Here is a 17,822-nt window from a genome sequence, read left to right as displayed (position 1 = left end):
GATTTTGATTTTGATTTTGGTTTCTATTTTTTATTTATTTTGCAATCTACCTTTTTTGGTTTCTATGGTTGATTTTTGCAATCTACTGGAATTAGTTTCCTTAAGAGTTGAAAGTTGTACATTAATCTTGTCCCTGCGCCGCTTCTCTGGTTGGCTATGGCTCTTGGAAGTAGTTGCACCTCCATCTTCTCCAACCCCTCCTCCTTCAGATGGGAAGCCATGGAATTGAAATCTGGAGCTGGTGGAAGCTGAGACATGGGGCGGCAGGGGCCAAATTTATAGAACCAGCAAGCAATCTACTGGGTTTCTATTTCTATAGTTGATTTTGGTTTCTATTTTTTTTTTTTTTTATTGCAATCTACTGTCTTCTTTTTTGGTTTCTATGGTTGATTTTTGCAATCTACTAGGTTTTTTTTTTTATCTGGGTTCTTTTGCAATCTTCAAATGGCTTGTGTCCAGATGAAGTGCAGAAGACAAAGAGGACGAAGAAGAAGAACGGACAAAAATAATGGAGAAGTGCATAAAAAGATGCGAGAGGAGAGAGAGTGCTTTTTTTTTTTTTATGATTATAATAATCATATGGACTGCTACAGTAGAACTCCAAACATTGGGTTCAACTGTAGCAGCGGATGGTTTAAGGAACCATATAGAGAATCTGCTGTGGGAGGTTTTTTGTGATTTTTTGGACATATTCCCTAAATTTAGGGAATAGACTCCCTTATAGGGAGTCTGCTGGGAATGCTCTTACATGGTATCAGAGCAAATAGGTTAACGCCAATTGTTAGATCTTGGATTGCAATTTTCTTTTATGTTTCTTATTCTTTATTTCGATTGATTTCCAAAAAAAAAAAAAGAAAAAAAAAAAACAGTTTAATCCGTCAAACCAAATCCACCGGCAAAGCTACACCTTCCTCCGGCCATTCAAATCCACAGCAGTGCCACAACTTCCTTCGGCAACACTCCGACATGAATTCTTACACACCTTGACCACTCTTTTTTTTTTCTTTATTAAAAAAAGGGAAAATATAAAAAAGCCCTCCAAACTACCAGCCGTTTGCGATTTTGCCCCCTGATGTTCCAAAAGTCATAAAGTAGCCCCCCAAACTACCAAACAGTTACATTTTGGCCCCTCCGTTAGTCAAAACTATTAGTCTAGACAGGAACCACGAAACGACGCCGTTTTATTAGGGTTAAGTTACGAAAATGCCCTTGTTGGATTTTTTTTTTAAAAAAAAACCAAGAGCAAAATGACGCCGTTTTTTATTAGGGTAATAGTTAAATTTTGATTTTATTTGTTTAGTCTCTCCTTCTCCTTCACGCAGCCTCCTTCCCCCTCACCCGGTCCCCTCCTTCACCCAGCCCCCCTCCTGATCGTCGCCTTCCCCCGTTCACGCAGCCCCCCCGCACGGTGCGCCGCCTGATCGTAGCCTTCCCCCGTTCACGTAGCCCCCCCGCACGGTGCGCCGCCCAATCGTAGCCTTCCCTTCACGCAGCCCCCATGCAGCCCCGCGCACGGTGCGGTCTCGCGGCCCCCCACGATGCCGTCTGCCCGATCGTCTCCCTCACGCAGCCGGTCTCGTCATCCTGAAGGTAGCCCACTTTCCTGATTGAGTTTTTCCTATGGGTTTGGTTGTTTTGTTGAAGATTTTGTGGAGAATGGGTTTGGTTTTTTTGTATAAGATTTTGTGGAGAATGAGTTTGGTTGTTTTGCAGAAGATTTTGTGGAGAATGGGTTTAGTTGTTTTGTAGATGTATTGATGTTCTGATTTAGTATGAAGGAGGCTGCATGAAGGAGAAGGAGAGACAAACAAAGAAAATCAAAATTTAACTATTACCCTAAGCAAAAACGGCGCCGTTTTGCTCCAATTTTTTTTTTTAAAATCCCACAAGGGCATTTTCGTAACTTAACTCTAATAAAACGGCGTCGTTTCGTGGTTCCCGTCCAGACTAACGGTTTTGTCTAACGGAGTGGCCAAAATGCAACAGTTTGGTAGTTTGGGGGGCTACTTTATGACTTTTGGAATATTATGGGGCTTAATCGCAAACGGCTAGTAGTTTGGGGGGCTTTTTTATATTTTTCCCTTAAAAAAAAAATACACAAAACGAGCCCCAAAATATATTATCAGAAGTTTGATTGAATTTTGAGGCCTCAAGGTATAGTCTCAAAAGGTTTTGTTCATGTATTCTAAGGTAAACCCAAATTTTTAGATTTGAGTTGGCACCTATCAACCTGATGACAAGTCATATCTTGTTGTGCAAGATTCCTTTTTTTGGATAAATAGTTCTGAATGCTTTCACAACCATAGCCTTTTTTGTTTTTGTTTGGAGGAATGCCAACAACTAGAAAACTACTAAGCTGCAAAACACTAAACATAAATAGATTCAAGCAAACCATCAAGGCCGGTGGTGGTTTAATGGCCCAATAAAATTTTTAAGTGGTTAAAGCATGTAATAGGGTGTGAGTTCGAATTTTCGCAATGGAGAATCCCCACGTATGCCTAATTAGTATTAATCGTCTTGAATTCACATTGATGCCTTGGTGGGGTTGGGTCAGGCTATCTTTCAGTCGGACTTGATAGAGCACTTGCGATTCTCACCGTCTAGGCTCCTCCTGTGCGGTTCCCAAGGAGTAAATGCTACTATGGTCACACCTAGGTAAATAGCCTAAAAATAAAATAAAATAAAATAAAAAATAAAAAATTCCAGCAAGCAAACAAGAAATTAGCTAAATTACAAGCCGTTTGTAATTAGACTCCTACGTAAAAATAACACAACTGGCTCTAAATGACAAAAATACAGAGTACAAAATACTATGTTTTTTTTTTTTAACACTCGATGTATTCCAGCTGAGATATGTCTTTGAGTTTATAATATTTTCGAAGTGACATGGTATTCCTCTATCTCTCATTCATCTCCTATCCATCTCTTTTTTTAAATTCACCATTAGATATGTGCCTATAAATTCAAGAGAATGATAAAGGCACAACTTTTTAACACAACTTTAGCCTAACTTCTTCCTTATGTGGTCTTTTTTTTTTTTTTTTAAAAAAAACAATTAAAAAATTAAAAAATGTGCCCAAGTATCTTGAAAGATTGAAATGACTCTCATGTAATTTTTCAATGGTAGCGGGAGAAAGTTTTCTTTTAAATTAGGTTGAAAAAATTCTTCCAACTCAGTCTATTAAATTAGCATCCATCTGTAAAACACGTAATTAAAAATGCATGTGAGAATTACATGCATGTTCTAAGAACAAATGATAGTCTGAGTTGGAAGAATTTTCTCCGACCCATGGTAGTGCTTCTATCATTCTGTGTCAAAATCTTATCAAGGACAATAAAGGCAATCAGAAGGGCCAATCCAAGGAAAGTATGAAAAAAAAACTGACAACCACAACTTGTTTAGTCCAGCCATCATATTCATGGGAATTTCTTAAATCATCTTTCTCCTGAAATAATGTGACAAACAAGTGAGAATTAATACTCACCAATAGGGTCACTGTAAACACTTGACGGATTCATTACACCTCTTGGGTTTGAATACACTACAAATATATAGAAAATTAAACCATAAAGATACAATTTATTTCCTATATGCAAAGAAATAATCATTTATTTACAGGGAAAATAGGCATGAGTTAATATTTCAAATCTCTAAAATAAGTATCATATTCATACCTCAAAATCACCAAATAATGTGTGGATATTTTTTTCGTTTTAATTAATAAAAGAAAAAGGCTCTGTTCGTTACCTGATTTGGAGGATTTTTTTGCTTTGAAAAAAATATTATGACGTGATATAAAAGTGAATATGTTTTTTTTTCGAAAACAAAAAACAAAAATTTTAAAATATTTTCTTTTAAAAGAGATTAAAAGTTCAACTTGAGGATTGAAAATATCAAGTTTGAGCTGATCCATTATCTTAATGATGTCATGTACATGCGATCATATTATTTTAGATACATGACACACCAGAGTGTACACAACCTGGCAAGTAGATGAACTGCAAGATGGCATACAAGCTTTAGTGGTAATTTATTCATACTTGTTGAGAATAATTCTTTCAAAGATTACAAAATGATGGTACACATCACTTCTAACTACATTGAAGCACCCTGTATATAATTTCTGTAAATGCATCTGTATATAATTCCTGTATCTGATTAAAAGAGAAACAACAAAATTTTGCTCCCTAATTAATATTACAAGCTTTTCCACTTTGCACCAGAATTTACTAGTTTGATATAAGCATTCTTAAAGTCTTCAAAGAACATATTCTGACTTTCAGCATACTTTGTGATCCATCTGTGCATTAAATGATTCCCAGTTAAATCACAAAATGAAGAACATATATTGCACCAAACATAAAAATGCTAGCTCACAAGGAAATTATGTCATCACTCTTAAATTGAAACTCCATATGTCAGTGAAGTGTCATTCATATTCCCTGTGTGTGTGTGTGTGAGAGAGAGAGGTGGAAGTACTAACAAACTAGTAATGCAAAATCTGTGAATAAGTAAGGACAAAGTTTTCCTTGGAGAAATTCTTCGAATCCAATCTATTAAATTGACATTTGTTGTAAGAGCATATGGAGGAAAACTTTGTTCTAATAAAACTTCAAGATTAAGTTGAATGGGTTAGGAACAATGTGTGAGAAAACTAAGACAATGTGTTTAAAGTTGAGGATTTGGAAAATGGTTACAAATATTTTTGCAGAGTGACCATCACTCTGCCAAAAATTTTTTATTTTCTTTTCCTTAAATCCTCATTGTAAGTTGTTATATAACCCAATATTCTCATATACGTCCAATGATTTGTGAATTGTCAAAGATATCTATATTGCTTCTACACCTCATAAATTATTTGCATTCAGATACATTTTTCCAACAATTTATAGAACAAACTCATATCCTACTATAGCTCTTGAGTGCTCAGCCAAATATTGAAATTGTAAAACAGGACATGTTATAAAGGAAGCTAAAGTGGTTTCTGAAAGACGAAGAACCTTAAGCATTCATCATCTTCAGTAAGTGCACGATCTGAAGGAAGCCCAACCATGCTTGACATACCACCTGCATGTGAAGAACAGAATCAGTTTTTGAATAATAAGAGAAGCAAATTCTGATGATAAAAGATGTAATTTGCTTAAATTAAATTTCTGCACACTAATTTAGCAACAAAAAAGCAAATAAGAATTTCAAACCCCATCCGACTCTTCCCTTGCAATCATACCTCATCTATCATGCATTAATCTTACCTATTTATAAAGGCTGGAGTTGAGCCAGTAGCTTAAGGCCCATAATGGCCACATATGGCAGGGTTTAAAGAAATCAAAAGAAAGTATTACCACGGAAATATCTCAGGCCAAAAAGAAAAAGGCAATGACTCATAAACAACTCAGAATATTACTTGAATAAAATGAGTATTATGTTCAGTTATCTACCTGAAGACATCCATGGCTTCTGAAGAAGAATTTTGAAGTATGAATTGTCAAAAACAGTTGGATTTCCAAATCCTTTACTTCCAAGAGTATGAGCTCCAGATAGAGCAACAAGATCTTGTGTTCTGCACAAAAATTCAACAGAGTCAGGTTGCTTCAAGTAAGATATCAAGGAAGTAAATTATGGTAAAATATGCCAAAGATGCTACCTATAACCAATGAACCACTAAGGTTTCAGTTACATGTACATCTCAGTAAATAGCCTATAAATCTTGACTAGTTAACAGCTTTATCAGCAATTCATAGCTTTGCCACATGGGGTCGGGCATAAACGTGTATTTGAGCTTCAAATTTGTCAAATCCACATATCTACAAGTAATTAGAAACAATATTGCAGCATGTAAGCATTAAATAGCAACATGGACTCCATAATAAGAAATACAACCTATAATAAACCGAGTACTTCACATACAAGGGACAGAATTTGCAAGTGTCATACAAGAATTCATGAAGAGTCTTGGCCAGCCTTGATGCTTCTTTCATATTCTAGTGTCTACACAATATATATTTTAGGAGTGCTAGTGTCAGTTAGGTCCTCAGTGGATTATGCATGCGTATGCGGTGCCCGACCAATGTCATCCTCCACATGACACATGGAAGGTGGGCATGCCGTGTAACACATGGTAGCTTATAATGGATGCCTGACAATCAATCAAGCAGTGTGGTAACACTAGCATTTTTCCATAGTTCTTTTAAAGAGTTTTGAAACACTGGCTCATCATAGTTTTGTTGAGAAACAGTGTGGTTGGTAAGAAAACCAAAGAAGAAAAAAAGTTGGAGTTCCAAAAAAAAAAGAAAGGAAAAGTTACATCAATTAATTAGAATAGCAGTCTAATGACAAATGAATGGTAGAGGTTAGATTTCAAATTGTGAAAAATCCTAGATTCAAAAAATTTATTTTCTTTTTCTGCCTTTTCTGACCTACCAAACTGAGCTTTAAATAAACTAAAGAACCTGTTTGACATAAGTATCACCATTTAGTCAGGCACTACCAAGTGTGTTATGTTAAAGTTGATAACAAAAAGGGAATGGACAAAGTTTATTAAAAGGCTGACAACTACAGAAGAAAAAATTGATATTATAAACACATTTACCTAACTCCCCCTTTAAATTCTGTGTTATAGCTGTCCAACCAACAAGTTCACCTTAATGCTTGTGTCCAAGGAATTAATAAAGAAGAAAACAAAAAGATGAAATTATATTAGATTCATCCAAATTAGTTATAGATAAAGTCATCTAACAACCAAAAAGTGGTGATCCGTCTTTTCTAAAGCACAACATCACAAGTTACTTACGTCAACTCTACTGAACTCATGACAAAGATGGAGACTGTTGATAAGTAAACAGCTTTACAGGAGGAACATGTTAAGAAAAATTTGCAATATATAATATTCATCAAAATACATTTTGCAATGTATAAACTCACGTTAAGCCTTTTCTTTGAAAGCATTGCTTTAAACCAGGAGCATCAAGAGATTCTTGAGGAAGTTTTCCTTCCGGATCAGGCTCCCTATTAAGAAAAAGTAATTGGTAAAATTATGGGCAATGAGTCCTCAAATAGGCACTGTCAAATTTCATAAATTCGGCAGAAGACCAAAATATAACGTTCTCCAAATTAAAAAGTAAACATTAAAGGCAAACAACTCAATTAAAAATTATCATTGAAAATACAAGCTTGAGTTTAATTTCATGAAGCATCTTAAGATCCAGAGTGGATCCAATATTCTGTTTTCTGCCATATACCATCTTAAGGGAATAAGCTAGCCTCTTACACCGAATCTAGTCTGCCCAATAGAACTGGGATTGTTGGACCTCCACATAATGAAACTGCTTCAGCTCCCGCCACAGCAATCATGTCTGCCCATGACACTAACAATGGAAAATTCCAAAACATGTTGGCAGGCACCACAATATTCCATTAATATTGAAACGTTCAAGTAGTGGCATTTCAGAAAATAAAAACCTGGTTGTATTGCATCCACTTCAGTCTTTGCTTTCTCTAGAGTCTAAAGAACAATTCATATACTGGGTGTTAGCCGGTCAGAGACCATATTAGAGTTAATCAGTAAGGCTTTATGTTAACATTCAAGTAATTCAGAACAATAAACTTTTCATGGAAAGTGACAAGGAGATGTATAATTACATACATGTGAAATGTAAGTCTGCATATAAGGTAAAAGTTATATGAGATAGTAAAAGGTGTGTGTCTCTGTGTGTGCGTGTGTGTGAGAGAGAGAAGAGAGAGAGAGAGAGAGAGACAGCATGCCTTCATAGGTTTTTGGAGACCTGCATTTTCTGGTCTATCAAGTTCATACACAACGGAACCATTCATGCCACCTGCAGTTATCATAACGATGCATATTAAATGTAGAGAAGTGAAAGAAAAGAAGAGTCGCAATTCGGTGATAATATGGGCTTCACAAAATTCAGAATAAAATGTGTGATTGTCTTTTATATCGTTATCAATTGACAACAAAGCAGAATTTACTCACTCCTGGATTCTTTCTCTTATCATCATCCTACTAAAAATCAAATTATCTATAGCATTTGCAGCATTTTCCAGCCAGAAAATGAACCATTAAGGTGAAAGAGATGAAAAAAGAATACAAGAAGTCAAGGCCCTCCTATAGATGGCACCTAAAATTTGAACACATGTAGTCCATTAATAGCTTATTGCTTTAGCCAGGTACCAGTCATGAATACCGAATTCTTGATGTCATTAAAAACCACCGCGGATATGTTTTGGCATTCATCAGTGTCATGATAAGTAGTTGCTCCCTAGTGACTGTTGGTGAAAATACAAACCATAGCCCATGCTTTGTTACCAGTCACATACCTTAGACTTCAGCCTTCACTAAACCCAACAAACAGCCTCAATTGTCCTTATTTTTACTTCTTGTGAGAAAAATCATGCAACCTAAATTCTGTTATCAGCAACTATTTAGTCATTAAGATCAATCTTTTCAAGCTCACTTGGAACCATAAGGCCTCTAATTCTCTTTCCTATTCTTCAGAACATTAAAAGTAATTTTTTTCCCAGACCTGACAACAATCAGGCTATCATCTGACTTCTACTGGCAAGCATGGCAACTAATTACAAATCAGACATATAATTCATTGTAAAATAACACATCAAGATTGGCAAACCAATTGAATTTTTAATAAAAGAAAGAATGGAGCATGATATATCCTACTAGTAAGCATCACGCACATCATACTATCACTCTAGAAAGCATTTTCACAAGATCATTGCCTCCAGAATATACCTGAATTCTCATCCATATCAAAGGTTCCTGCATCATGAAAAACCAGACGAAGTACACCGGCTGCCTTTCCCTTTGACAATACCTTCCTCACTTCTTCCTTTAGGAGCATATATTCACTAGTAGCCAACCTTCAATATTTATAGAGAAGTATCATGTAAAACAGCAACAAGAGCAGAAACTCATCAGTGAATACAAAACTACACAACTCAATAACATCTCATTAAGTAGTTTGGCTGTTCTCTTCACACTGATGCATCCATAAATTTGTGGCATATATGAATCTCTTCTCATTTATTTCCTTTTCTTTTTTTTTCTTTTTTTTTCTAAAGCCAGGAGATATTTACAAAATCAATGTCAATTTTTTGCGGATAAGACTTAGTTTGATTGACAATAGTCAAAAGAATTCTGAGGTATTGACATTTTCTTCCAATAATATTTGAAATTACATGCATATGTTCTATTCCAACTACAACGAGGAAGAACAAATGAGAACCAGCATCGATGAGGCTTCATATCATAGACAAGTCTATTAAAACGGGCCCCAATTTGAAAATCCCTACCTTTTTTTTTTTTTTTTTTTTCCTTTTTAGTTATTAATTTAAACCACTTGAGAAAGTTCCCTAATTTCACAAATTTAATAGAATCTAATAACACCCAAATGAAAGAATCATCAAATTGAGCTGATATCAACTATCACTACTGGCCATTGACACATTGGCATTTTTTTTTTTTTTTTTTTTTAGTTTCTAGTTTAGAAAACTAGCAATCTTCAGGGCTGAAAATTCAGCTAAGCCTAAGCGTTACCTACTTAGATTAGATTCATCTATTACTTTGACAAGAAAAGTATTCAATCCAGAACAAAGCTATTAAAATTAAACACTAAGAAAAAGTGAGGAATTTGGCCTTGCGCTTACCCAGCCATCGATGATTCATTCAAAAGAAGAAGACATGGCAGTGTGGCCACGAATGCAAGTGCTTTCCTTCTACTTGAAATTGAAGCGCAAAAGAGATCTCGAGCTGTAACAAATACAAACCAACAACAAAAAAATCGAGAAAATCATATTTTAGTATGAAAAAAGCTTCTTCTTCTTTTTTTAATTTTTTAATTTTTTTAAGGAATATATATGAAGGGCTTTGCCTGAGCCTGAGTCATTCTCGGTGGCAAAGAAGGTGCGAGAGGAAGCTCTGGGCGTACTGGGGCGGGATTGGATTTGGACCGTTGGGAAAAGTGGACGTTGTGGTCTGGCGGGAAATATGAATTTGAGAGAGAGAGAGTGAGAGGAAGAGGCGGTGGAGGCGGAGCAGTGCAGGAGAGAGGGCTTGAAGTGGAAGAGAGTTGCTGATGAAGTCATTTGTCCGTACTGTTTGTAACGGACGGTTGAGAATGAGCGGATTATGCTCTGCAGATTTTTTTTGGAACTTGGAAAGCGTAGTGTCGCAGGAGGAAGAGGATCCTCTCCTCCGTTTCAAGTTTTTTTTTTTTTTGGAATATGATAAATAAGTCGGTACTAATTTTAAAAAGGTTTAAATATTATTTCAATACACGTAGTTTGCACTAAAATTAAATAGCCACGTTAATTTTTAAAAATATCACAAATAGTATTTGTGGTAAGTCAATAAACCAACTTGATACCTTTATCAAGATTTCGTTAAGTTTTTTAACGAAACGCCACGTCACCCTTACATGTAGACGCCACGTAGCGTGTTACCTGAGTTTTTGGGTACCATGATATATATATTAAAAAAAGAGGAATGATAGGGACCTAACTTTTTTGCCCAACAAAAGTTCAACTTTTGCCGTATTTATTTTTAAAAAATAAAATAAGATAAAAAATAGAAAAAATGTTTGAAGCAATCCTATCTATTTTTTGTCTTTCTTTTATTTGGTATTTTAAAAAAAATGAAAAATAGTATTTTTTTTTTCATAATAATGTCATTTTTTTTTAAGAAAATGTCATTATTATGAAGAAAAATACCATTTTTTATTTTAAAAAAAATACTAAATAAAAGAAAGGCAAAAAATAGATAGGGTTGCTTTAGACATTTTTTTCATTTTTCATTTTGTTTTTTTTAGAAAAAAAAAAAGAAGGTAAAAGTTGGACTTTTGTTGGGCAAAAAAGTTGGGTCTTTAGCATTTCTCTTAAAAAAATCCAACCAAAGAAAAAAGAAAAAAAGAAGAAGAAGAAAATACGTTGGGGGTGGCCGAACCACCCCCGGCCACCCCCTATGGGGTGGTTCGGCCACCCCAAGCCAGTCGTTTGGGGGTGGTCGACCCACCCCCAGGGCCCAAGTGTGTGGTTCGGCCACTACCTTGGGCCAAATCCTCAATTTTTCTCATGATTCTTCTCTCGTCTTTCTGCTTCTTTTCAAAATTACTATTGAAAAGTGAGAGAATAGGAGAATGATCATAGGAAGCCCTTTGATTGAATGTCCCTTCACATACTTTGACATCTTGAACCAATGAAGTGGGATAAAATTTCTTGATTTTGCACTATTTAATCATAATCAAAGACTCTTCATTTACAGAGCGGGCAGCAGCTCATAGCAATAGTATTACAAATATTGAGCATTCTGACAAAATTTACAAGAATATAAAAAGCAATGGAAAATAATACATGACTAAAACTCATCTTCAGCAACTGTTATCTTGGGCCTGAAAGCCGCACAGCAGAAAGATAGGCATCACTATTGCAGTCCGATGGGCCTGAGGAGGTGCCTTCCTCACTGCTTGATTTGAAGATACTGTTGTACATTCGAGCACCCAGTGGAGAGGAAGTTGGAGGCCGAGGCACAGCGCTGAGACCTTCAAGCATTTGGACGACTTTTGTCATTGATGGCCTGAGTTGCATATCTTCCTGTACGCACCACAATGCAACCTTAATAGCAGTAAAAACTCTCTCATCGTTTTCAATATCTATTGTCAGCTTTGAATCCAGGATGTCTCTTAGTTTGCCTTCTTCCAGCATCTTAAAAGCATAGGATGGGAAATGGGATTTCTCTGAAGTTTCTATTGGATCAAAGTTTTTTCTTCCACCAATGATCTCCAACAGCACCATCCCATAGCTATAAACATCGCTCTTCTCTGATATAGCATAGTTTGTGATCCACTCTGGTGCAAGGTACCCCCTCGTGCCTCTTAGGGTTGTGAAAACATGGCTTTGCTCTCTAGTCATTAGCTTAGCTAAACCAAAATCTGAGACTTTGGCATGGAACTTATCATCAAGAAGCACATTTTCAGGCTTTATATCACAGTGGACAATCTTGGCATCACAATCTTCATGGAGGTAAGCTAGTCCTTTTGCTGTTCCCACAGCAATGTTGAATCTGGTGTCCCAATCCAGCAGGAACTCATCCTTGTTTTTCCTAAAAATCCATTTGTCTAAAGACCCATTTGGCATGAATTCATAAGCAAGAAGGCGATGAGCTCCTTCGGCGCAGAAGCCTTTGATCCTCACCAAGTGGAGATGATGGATGCTGCCAATGGTGCTAACTTCTGCTCGAAACTCCTTCTTTCCTTGTCCAATGCCTTCTAACTTCTTCACAGCCACCCGAGTCCCATCAGGGAGGATCCCTTGGTAAACTGAGCCAAAACCCCCTTGCCCAAGCTTCACAGAGAAATTATTAGTCGCAGATCGAAGATCTATATAACTAAAACGGATTGGCATCCCCGACAAGTTCTCCAAGAAATTATCCTCCTCTGAAGTCTCAAGGGGAGATTCAGGCAATCTTCTCTTTTTTCTGTAGTATCGGAATCCCAGATAAAGTAAACCCGCGATGACAAGTATAGTTCCAATAGCTATAATCACAACATATGGGAAGCGTTTTTTGCTGCTTCCATCCCCTCCAGGGCTTCCATTGGTCAAGATCTTAATGTATGTAACAAATCCAGAGCCATTATCGGAGTTTTGGAAGCTACCTATCTGGTCAAACAGAAAGCAATTTCCTGTACTGTTTTGGAAGAACAAAGCAAGGCATGAGCAGTTACCATTACAGGAGGCTTTGCAACCATCCAAATCAGATTTAGAAAAGGGTGAAACAAACCCAAGTGCAAAATAATTGAGCCAATCCCCAGCATTCACAAGCTCCATAGAACCATCCGAGCCGCCGCATGGAGAGACAATCCCAGTGTTGCAATTTGAGGTACTAAGAACTGAAGGGCATTGGCATCTGTTGTCACTGACACATATGGAATATGCATCACACGGTTCCGGGGTGCTGCATCGGTCGCTCGGTATTTTTGTTGATGAAGCAGGACTTGTTTGTCCACCTCCAAGATTGTAGAAAGAGATAAAGCCATCATTTCCTAAGACTGCAATCCAAGTGGCAGTTGGGTCAGAGCTGTCTGAAATAGTCAACTGCCGCAGCAACGATACTTTGTTTTGATCATAGAACCTCCAAGAAGTTGCTTTGATAGATGCCACAGCGACCATGCCACCATCTTTGTTGATGGTAGTTCTGATGTCCTTACTCATAGTCCAATAAGGCTGTGGATTTTGAAAACCCGCAGAAAGTATCATGTCGCCGGACTTGAACTCAAGAATATAAGTCAAGTTATTGGAGCTAGGATCGCTTACAAGTCTCAGTCCTTCAACAAAATCTTGGTTTGGTAATAGGGTATCCGTGGGATGGCTAAAACTCTGCCAAATTACTTTACTTCCATTCCCAAGCAAAACCAAATTCCCTGATTCCTGCAATTCCATTGCAGTGCTTCCTGTGCCACCAGTTCCTGTTGACCAAACCACACGGTCTCCTTTTTGTAAGGACACATTGCCCTTTTCATCGAACACAAATTTATCAGAGTTTGAAACTGGAGAACCTCTATTTGCAGTCCACACAACTTTTAAACTCTGCAAGTGAATGATTGCTAGTAGGAACAATGTGACATCATTTTCGGTAGTGATAAAGCCAAAAGCAAATGTCTTGTTTACGGATAAAAGAAATTTTCCATTGTTATCAATATACAACATCTGAGATGCTTCAAATCCAGGATCAATCTTGCCAATACTTTGATTACTAGCCAAACATGTTTCGGATAGGAGGTGGACAGACAAGCACATGAATGCTAGGAAATGAAAGAAGCCCCGGGTTTCCATGGTCTACTACTCCCAGAACTTAAAATTCACCTGAACTGGGGAAAATCAAAAAATCAAATGGAAAGAAGAAAGCATTGAAAATAGAGAGACAAAAAAGGAGAAGCAGGATGTGGAAAAAGAAAAACCACTCTTCAACCCCAAAACAAAAACACTCAAGGAATAAGAAGACATGTCAAGCAGAATTGTCCTAAATTCAGCAAAAATCCCAATGAGAAAACCTATGATTCAACTGCCTATAGATGGACTTGTTTTCCATTATCCCAAGCTCCTTCAGCTTTTCTATCAACCCAGTACCCTTTGAATCTAACTTAAAACTCTGGCTACATCTACATAGCTTGAAAATCCAAAAAAAAAAAAGAGAGTGTATAATTAGGAAACGACAGTAGGAAACATGTTAAGCCCAAGTACTGCAATTTCACAAAATTCTATCTTTCATACCCAATAAGCACCCAAAAAAGACCAGAAACGAAGAGAATCGATGGTGACAACTCCTGGGTACTATTCACAGCCACAAATTGAAAGAAACCCATGCATGATATATGCACCCACTTGAATTTTGTCTTGTCCTGAGAGCAAGTTGCAAAAAACCACAAAAAAAAAAAAGACAAACGAAGGATATTCAGAGGAAGTATCTCGCACAAAACAACAACAAACGGATGGATAATACAAGAGAAAACAGACAAGGAGGATGCTCAAGGCTGGATGGCTCTTAGTTCTTACCTCATTCTGCTGGTGAGGATGAAGAAAAAAGTAAATTTTCGAACATGGGTCTCTCTGGGTTTTACATCTGTTTCTGCTTGTGTCACATGGTTTCAAAAGGCGGGCTGCAATTCATTGAAGTCTGACAGATCCAATGAATTCCACCGTGCAAAAAGAAAGAGTAAACAAAAAAACCCAATATTTTTTCAAACAAAAGAAATTTATTTTATAAACGAACCACCGTGAAAGATCACGCATTACGCATATACAACGTGGTTATTGAAGATTTGAATCTGAAATGACTTTTCGATGTTTTGGTAGGTCAAAGATTATTGTGCCTTGTTTTTTTCCTACGTACAAGATACTGCGTTTACACTGTTCGCGTTCGGCTGTCCCTATTGTTTCTTCTCTTTCATTGACTCTGCATGTAAGTATTCTATTGGTTAAATCACTAAAATTAAATTCATAAGAAAATTAAATATATTCATTTAATTAATATTTTAATATGAGTTTAAACTGACCTTAATATTTAAAATATTTAATTGAATTAGAAGTTAAAAACTAAGATTGAGTATGTTCAATAGAACCTAATTGTAAGATTTTTATATTTTATATTTATGACGTTGTAATCTCATAGCTTTGATTATGATTTATCAAAACTTTATACTCTTAATCTTTTTTCAATGAATGAATATAAAAGATTTTCATTAAAAAAAACTAAGACCTTGAGAGTTTTGCATTGATTCTATGTTAAAGATGAGGGTTAAAATGTCTTCAAGAGGTAGTTCAATTGGCTGAGACCATGCCATTAAAGTGGAGGTCACTAGTTTGAATCTCCCTCCCCCTCTTGTGCGGACATGTCCAAAAAAAAAAAAGATGAGGGTTAGAAACCATATTTTTATATTACAATTATCTCTCAATGTGGACTTGGCAGTCTAAATCATATTAAAAGAAAAATTAAAATTTTGTCGGGGTTGTTATGTTAGGGTCGGATAAAATGGTTATTTTAATTTTTGTTTAGACCATTTTACCCTCATGTTTTAAGTAATCCGCTCTTCTTCATTTCAAAAGAACTGAAAAGATCTTAATTCGTTATGTTAATATTATATAGTAATTATAGGATAAGATGTAGTATATAAATATTATTATATATTAAATTATTGGTCATTTCAAAAGTTTTAATGAATAGGGAAATAATATTTAATTATTTAATTAATATTGACTTGTAGATAAACAAGGATTTTTTTAAATTATTTTTTGAGCCGTTTTTAAGGGTGAGGAGGGAAGATGGGAGTTTGCATTGAATGTGAGTAGTTGGAATAATTTATTGCAGAGTTGGAGGAAAGTTGGGAAGGCGTTGAGAGTCGAAACTTTGTGCAACCGACTCATAAGTCATACCCGCCCGAAGGGCCGAGGAGGGCACTGTGGCAATTTGGACGGTGGGCCCCTACTCCCTATTTAATTACATCTAAAGTCAAAAATACTATTTCGTGTACATAAAGAGTTAATATTTATATCATTTTAAAAAATAATAATTAAATAACGTGAAATCTTATTTAACTTTAAGGGGTAATTTCACTGAAGACCTTTGAACTTTTACTTAATTTGATAAACCTTCGTAAACTTCAAAATCTTTTAATTTAGTCTCCTAAACTTTCAATTGCTCTCAATTTGAACTCTCATGTCAAATTTAGCAGTTATAAATACTAAAAAAGACTAAAATATTCATGATTTTTTTTTTAAAAAAAAATAAACAAACGTTTTGGAATTAAAGGTAAAGTTGAAGTTTTATAAAAAAAAAAGTTAGGGTATAAACGTTATTTAATGTTTAAAATATTGCAATTGAAAGTTCAAATGACTAAATTAAAAGATTTTGAAGTTTGGAGGGGTTTGTCAAATCAGATGGAAGTTCAAGGTCATCAGTGAAGTTATTACCTCTAACTTTAAATACTGACCGTTCTCAAGAAGCAACTCAATCTACTGAAACCACGTCTCATAAAACCCTTTACCAAACCAAGCCACATATTTACTATTCATGTATATGTTGTATATGTTGTTATATCATTTAAAATTCTTAAATAATGTAATACTATGTACACCGCTAGATGTTATAAAATCTAATCTAAATCATAAAATGATTTCTCTTCGTTTTACTTAAAATTGAGAGAATCCTACTTGATTTATATAGGAGCAGGCTTTATTTGTTAAATCATTTTTGTATTTTTATTTTCAAAATAAAAATATTAACAAACAACCTAAAATACAAAACACATATCATCCTGTTCTTCTTAACTCCCTCCCTTCCATTTCTACCAGGGAAGGTGTAAATGCTGTGTTCCACACCACCATTAACCAAAGTCAAGCAAGTTGCAACCTTTGAACCCTAGTCAAAGCTACTTGCAAGCTGTGACCTATTGGATTACACCATCGCTATCAGGCGAGGATTACCATGAACAGGTTATTAGATTTTCTTTTCTTTTTTCTTTTTCTCTTTCTGTTTTATTTTGTTTTGTTTTGATCAGTATTACCACGGTGTAATGTGACTTGCACCTATCTAAAAATGGGAAAAGGTATAATTATTAAGTGACATTGATTGACATGATGGGCGCTAATTATTAATTAGTTATCTTGTTTAATTATAGGGTTAAATACCAAATACTCCCCTGAAGTTTGGTAACTTTATTTTTACCTCCCTGGGGTTTTATTTTTATCACAGGACCCTCCTGAGTTTTGATAAAAGACCAAGTTAGTACATCCGTTAGTTGACCGTTAGGACTGACACGTGGACCAATCAGATGTTGACACGTGGCACCAATTTAATTTTTTTAATTAAAAAAAAAAAAACAATTGGGGGTGGCTTCGGCCACCCCCATCCGGCCAGATGGGGGTGGCCAATGTTTTCCGTTTTTTTTTTTTTTTTTTTTTAAATACATTTTTTTTTAATTTAAAATATATATATATATATATATATATATATATATATATATAATTTTTAAAAAAAATTTAAAAAAAATTAATATATATGCCACGTGTCGACGTCTGATTGGTCCACGTGTCAGTCCTAACGGTCAACTAACGGATGGACTAATTTGGTTACTTATCAAAACCACAGGGACCTCCACAGGGACGTCTGATTGGTCCACGTGTCAGTCGTAACGGTCAACTAACGGATGGACTAATTTGGTTACTTATCAAAACCACAGGGACCTCCTATGATAAAAATGAAACCCCAGGAAGAAAAAAATAAAGTTACCAAACCCCAGGGAAG

General features: G+C 35.8%; 2 protein-coding genes across 7 annotated transcripts; both read right to left on the bottom strand.

The window, feature by feature from the left end:
* Positions 1-4,041: 4,041 nt before the first annotated feature.
* Positions 4,042-10,233, bottom strand: APX6 (ascorbate peroxidase 6). 3 transcript variants are annotated; one of them, XM_059603453.2, is made up of 11 exons: positions 9,901-10,233; positions 9,677-9,779; positions 8,763-8,890; positions 7,763-7,833; positions 7,460-7,502; positions 7,269-7,365; positions 6,923-7,006; positions 6,591-6,620; positions 5,440-5,561; positions 5,002-5,068; positions 4,042-4,301 (listed from the first exon to the last, which is right to left on the bottom strand). In XM_059603453.2, exons 1-11 carry the CDS (start codon positions 10,112-10,114, stop codon positions 4,199-4,201), a joined length of 1,062 nt encoding a protein of 353 aa, XP_059459436.2. In that variant the 5' UTR covers positions 10,115-10,233; the 3' UTR covers positions 4,042-4,198. The 3 variants fall into 3 exon arrangements, 2 of the variants coding, with proteins under 2 accessions (XP_059459436.2, XP_059459437.2); XM_059603454.2 differs by lacking the exon at positions 6,591-6,620; XR_009440987.2 differs by lacking the exons at positions 4,042-4,301; positions 5,002-5,068; positions 6,591-6,620 and adding an exon at positions 5,646-5,805 and having other exon boundaries at positions 5,491-5,561.
* Positions 10,234-11,264: 1,031 nt separating this feature from the next.
* SD2-5 (S-domain-2 5) lies at positions 11,265-14,819 on the bottom strand. Of its 4 annotated transcripts, none has more exons than XM_059605577.2 (3): positions 14,576-14,819; positions 14,294-14,421; positions 11,265-13,890 (listed from the first exon to the last, which is right to left on the bottom strand). In XM_059605577.2, the coding sequence occupies exon 3, from the start codon at positions 13,853-13,855 to the stop codon at positions 11,405-11,407; it is 2,451 nt and encodes an 816-aa protein (XP_059461560.2). In that variant the 5' UTR covers positions 13,856-13,890; positions 14,294-14,421; positions 14,576-14,819; the 3' UTR covers positions 11,265-11,404. The 4 variants fall into 4 exon arrangements, with proteins under 4 accessions (XP_059461560.2, XP_059461562.2, XP_059461559.2 ...); XM_059605579.2 differs by having other exon boundaries at positions 11,265-13,885; XM_059605576.2 differs by lacking the exon at positions 14,294-14,421.
* Between the last annotated feature and the right edge of the window lie 3,003 nt (positions 14,820-17,822).

Source organism: Corylus avellana, chromosome 9, assembly GCF_965113065.1.
Source record: "Corylus avellana chromosome 9, dhCorAvel1.hap1.2, whole genome shotgun sequence".
NCBI lineage: Eukaryota > Viridiplantae > Streptophyta > Magnoliopsida > Fagales > Betulaceae > Corylus > Corylus avellana.
The sequence above is the reverse complement of the archived record's forward strand: the minus strand, read 5'-3'. Positions and strand labels throughout refer to the sequence as shown.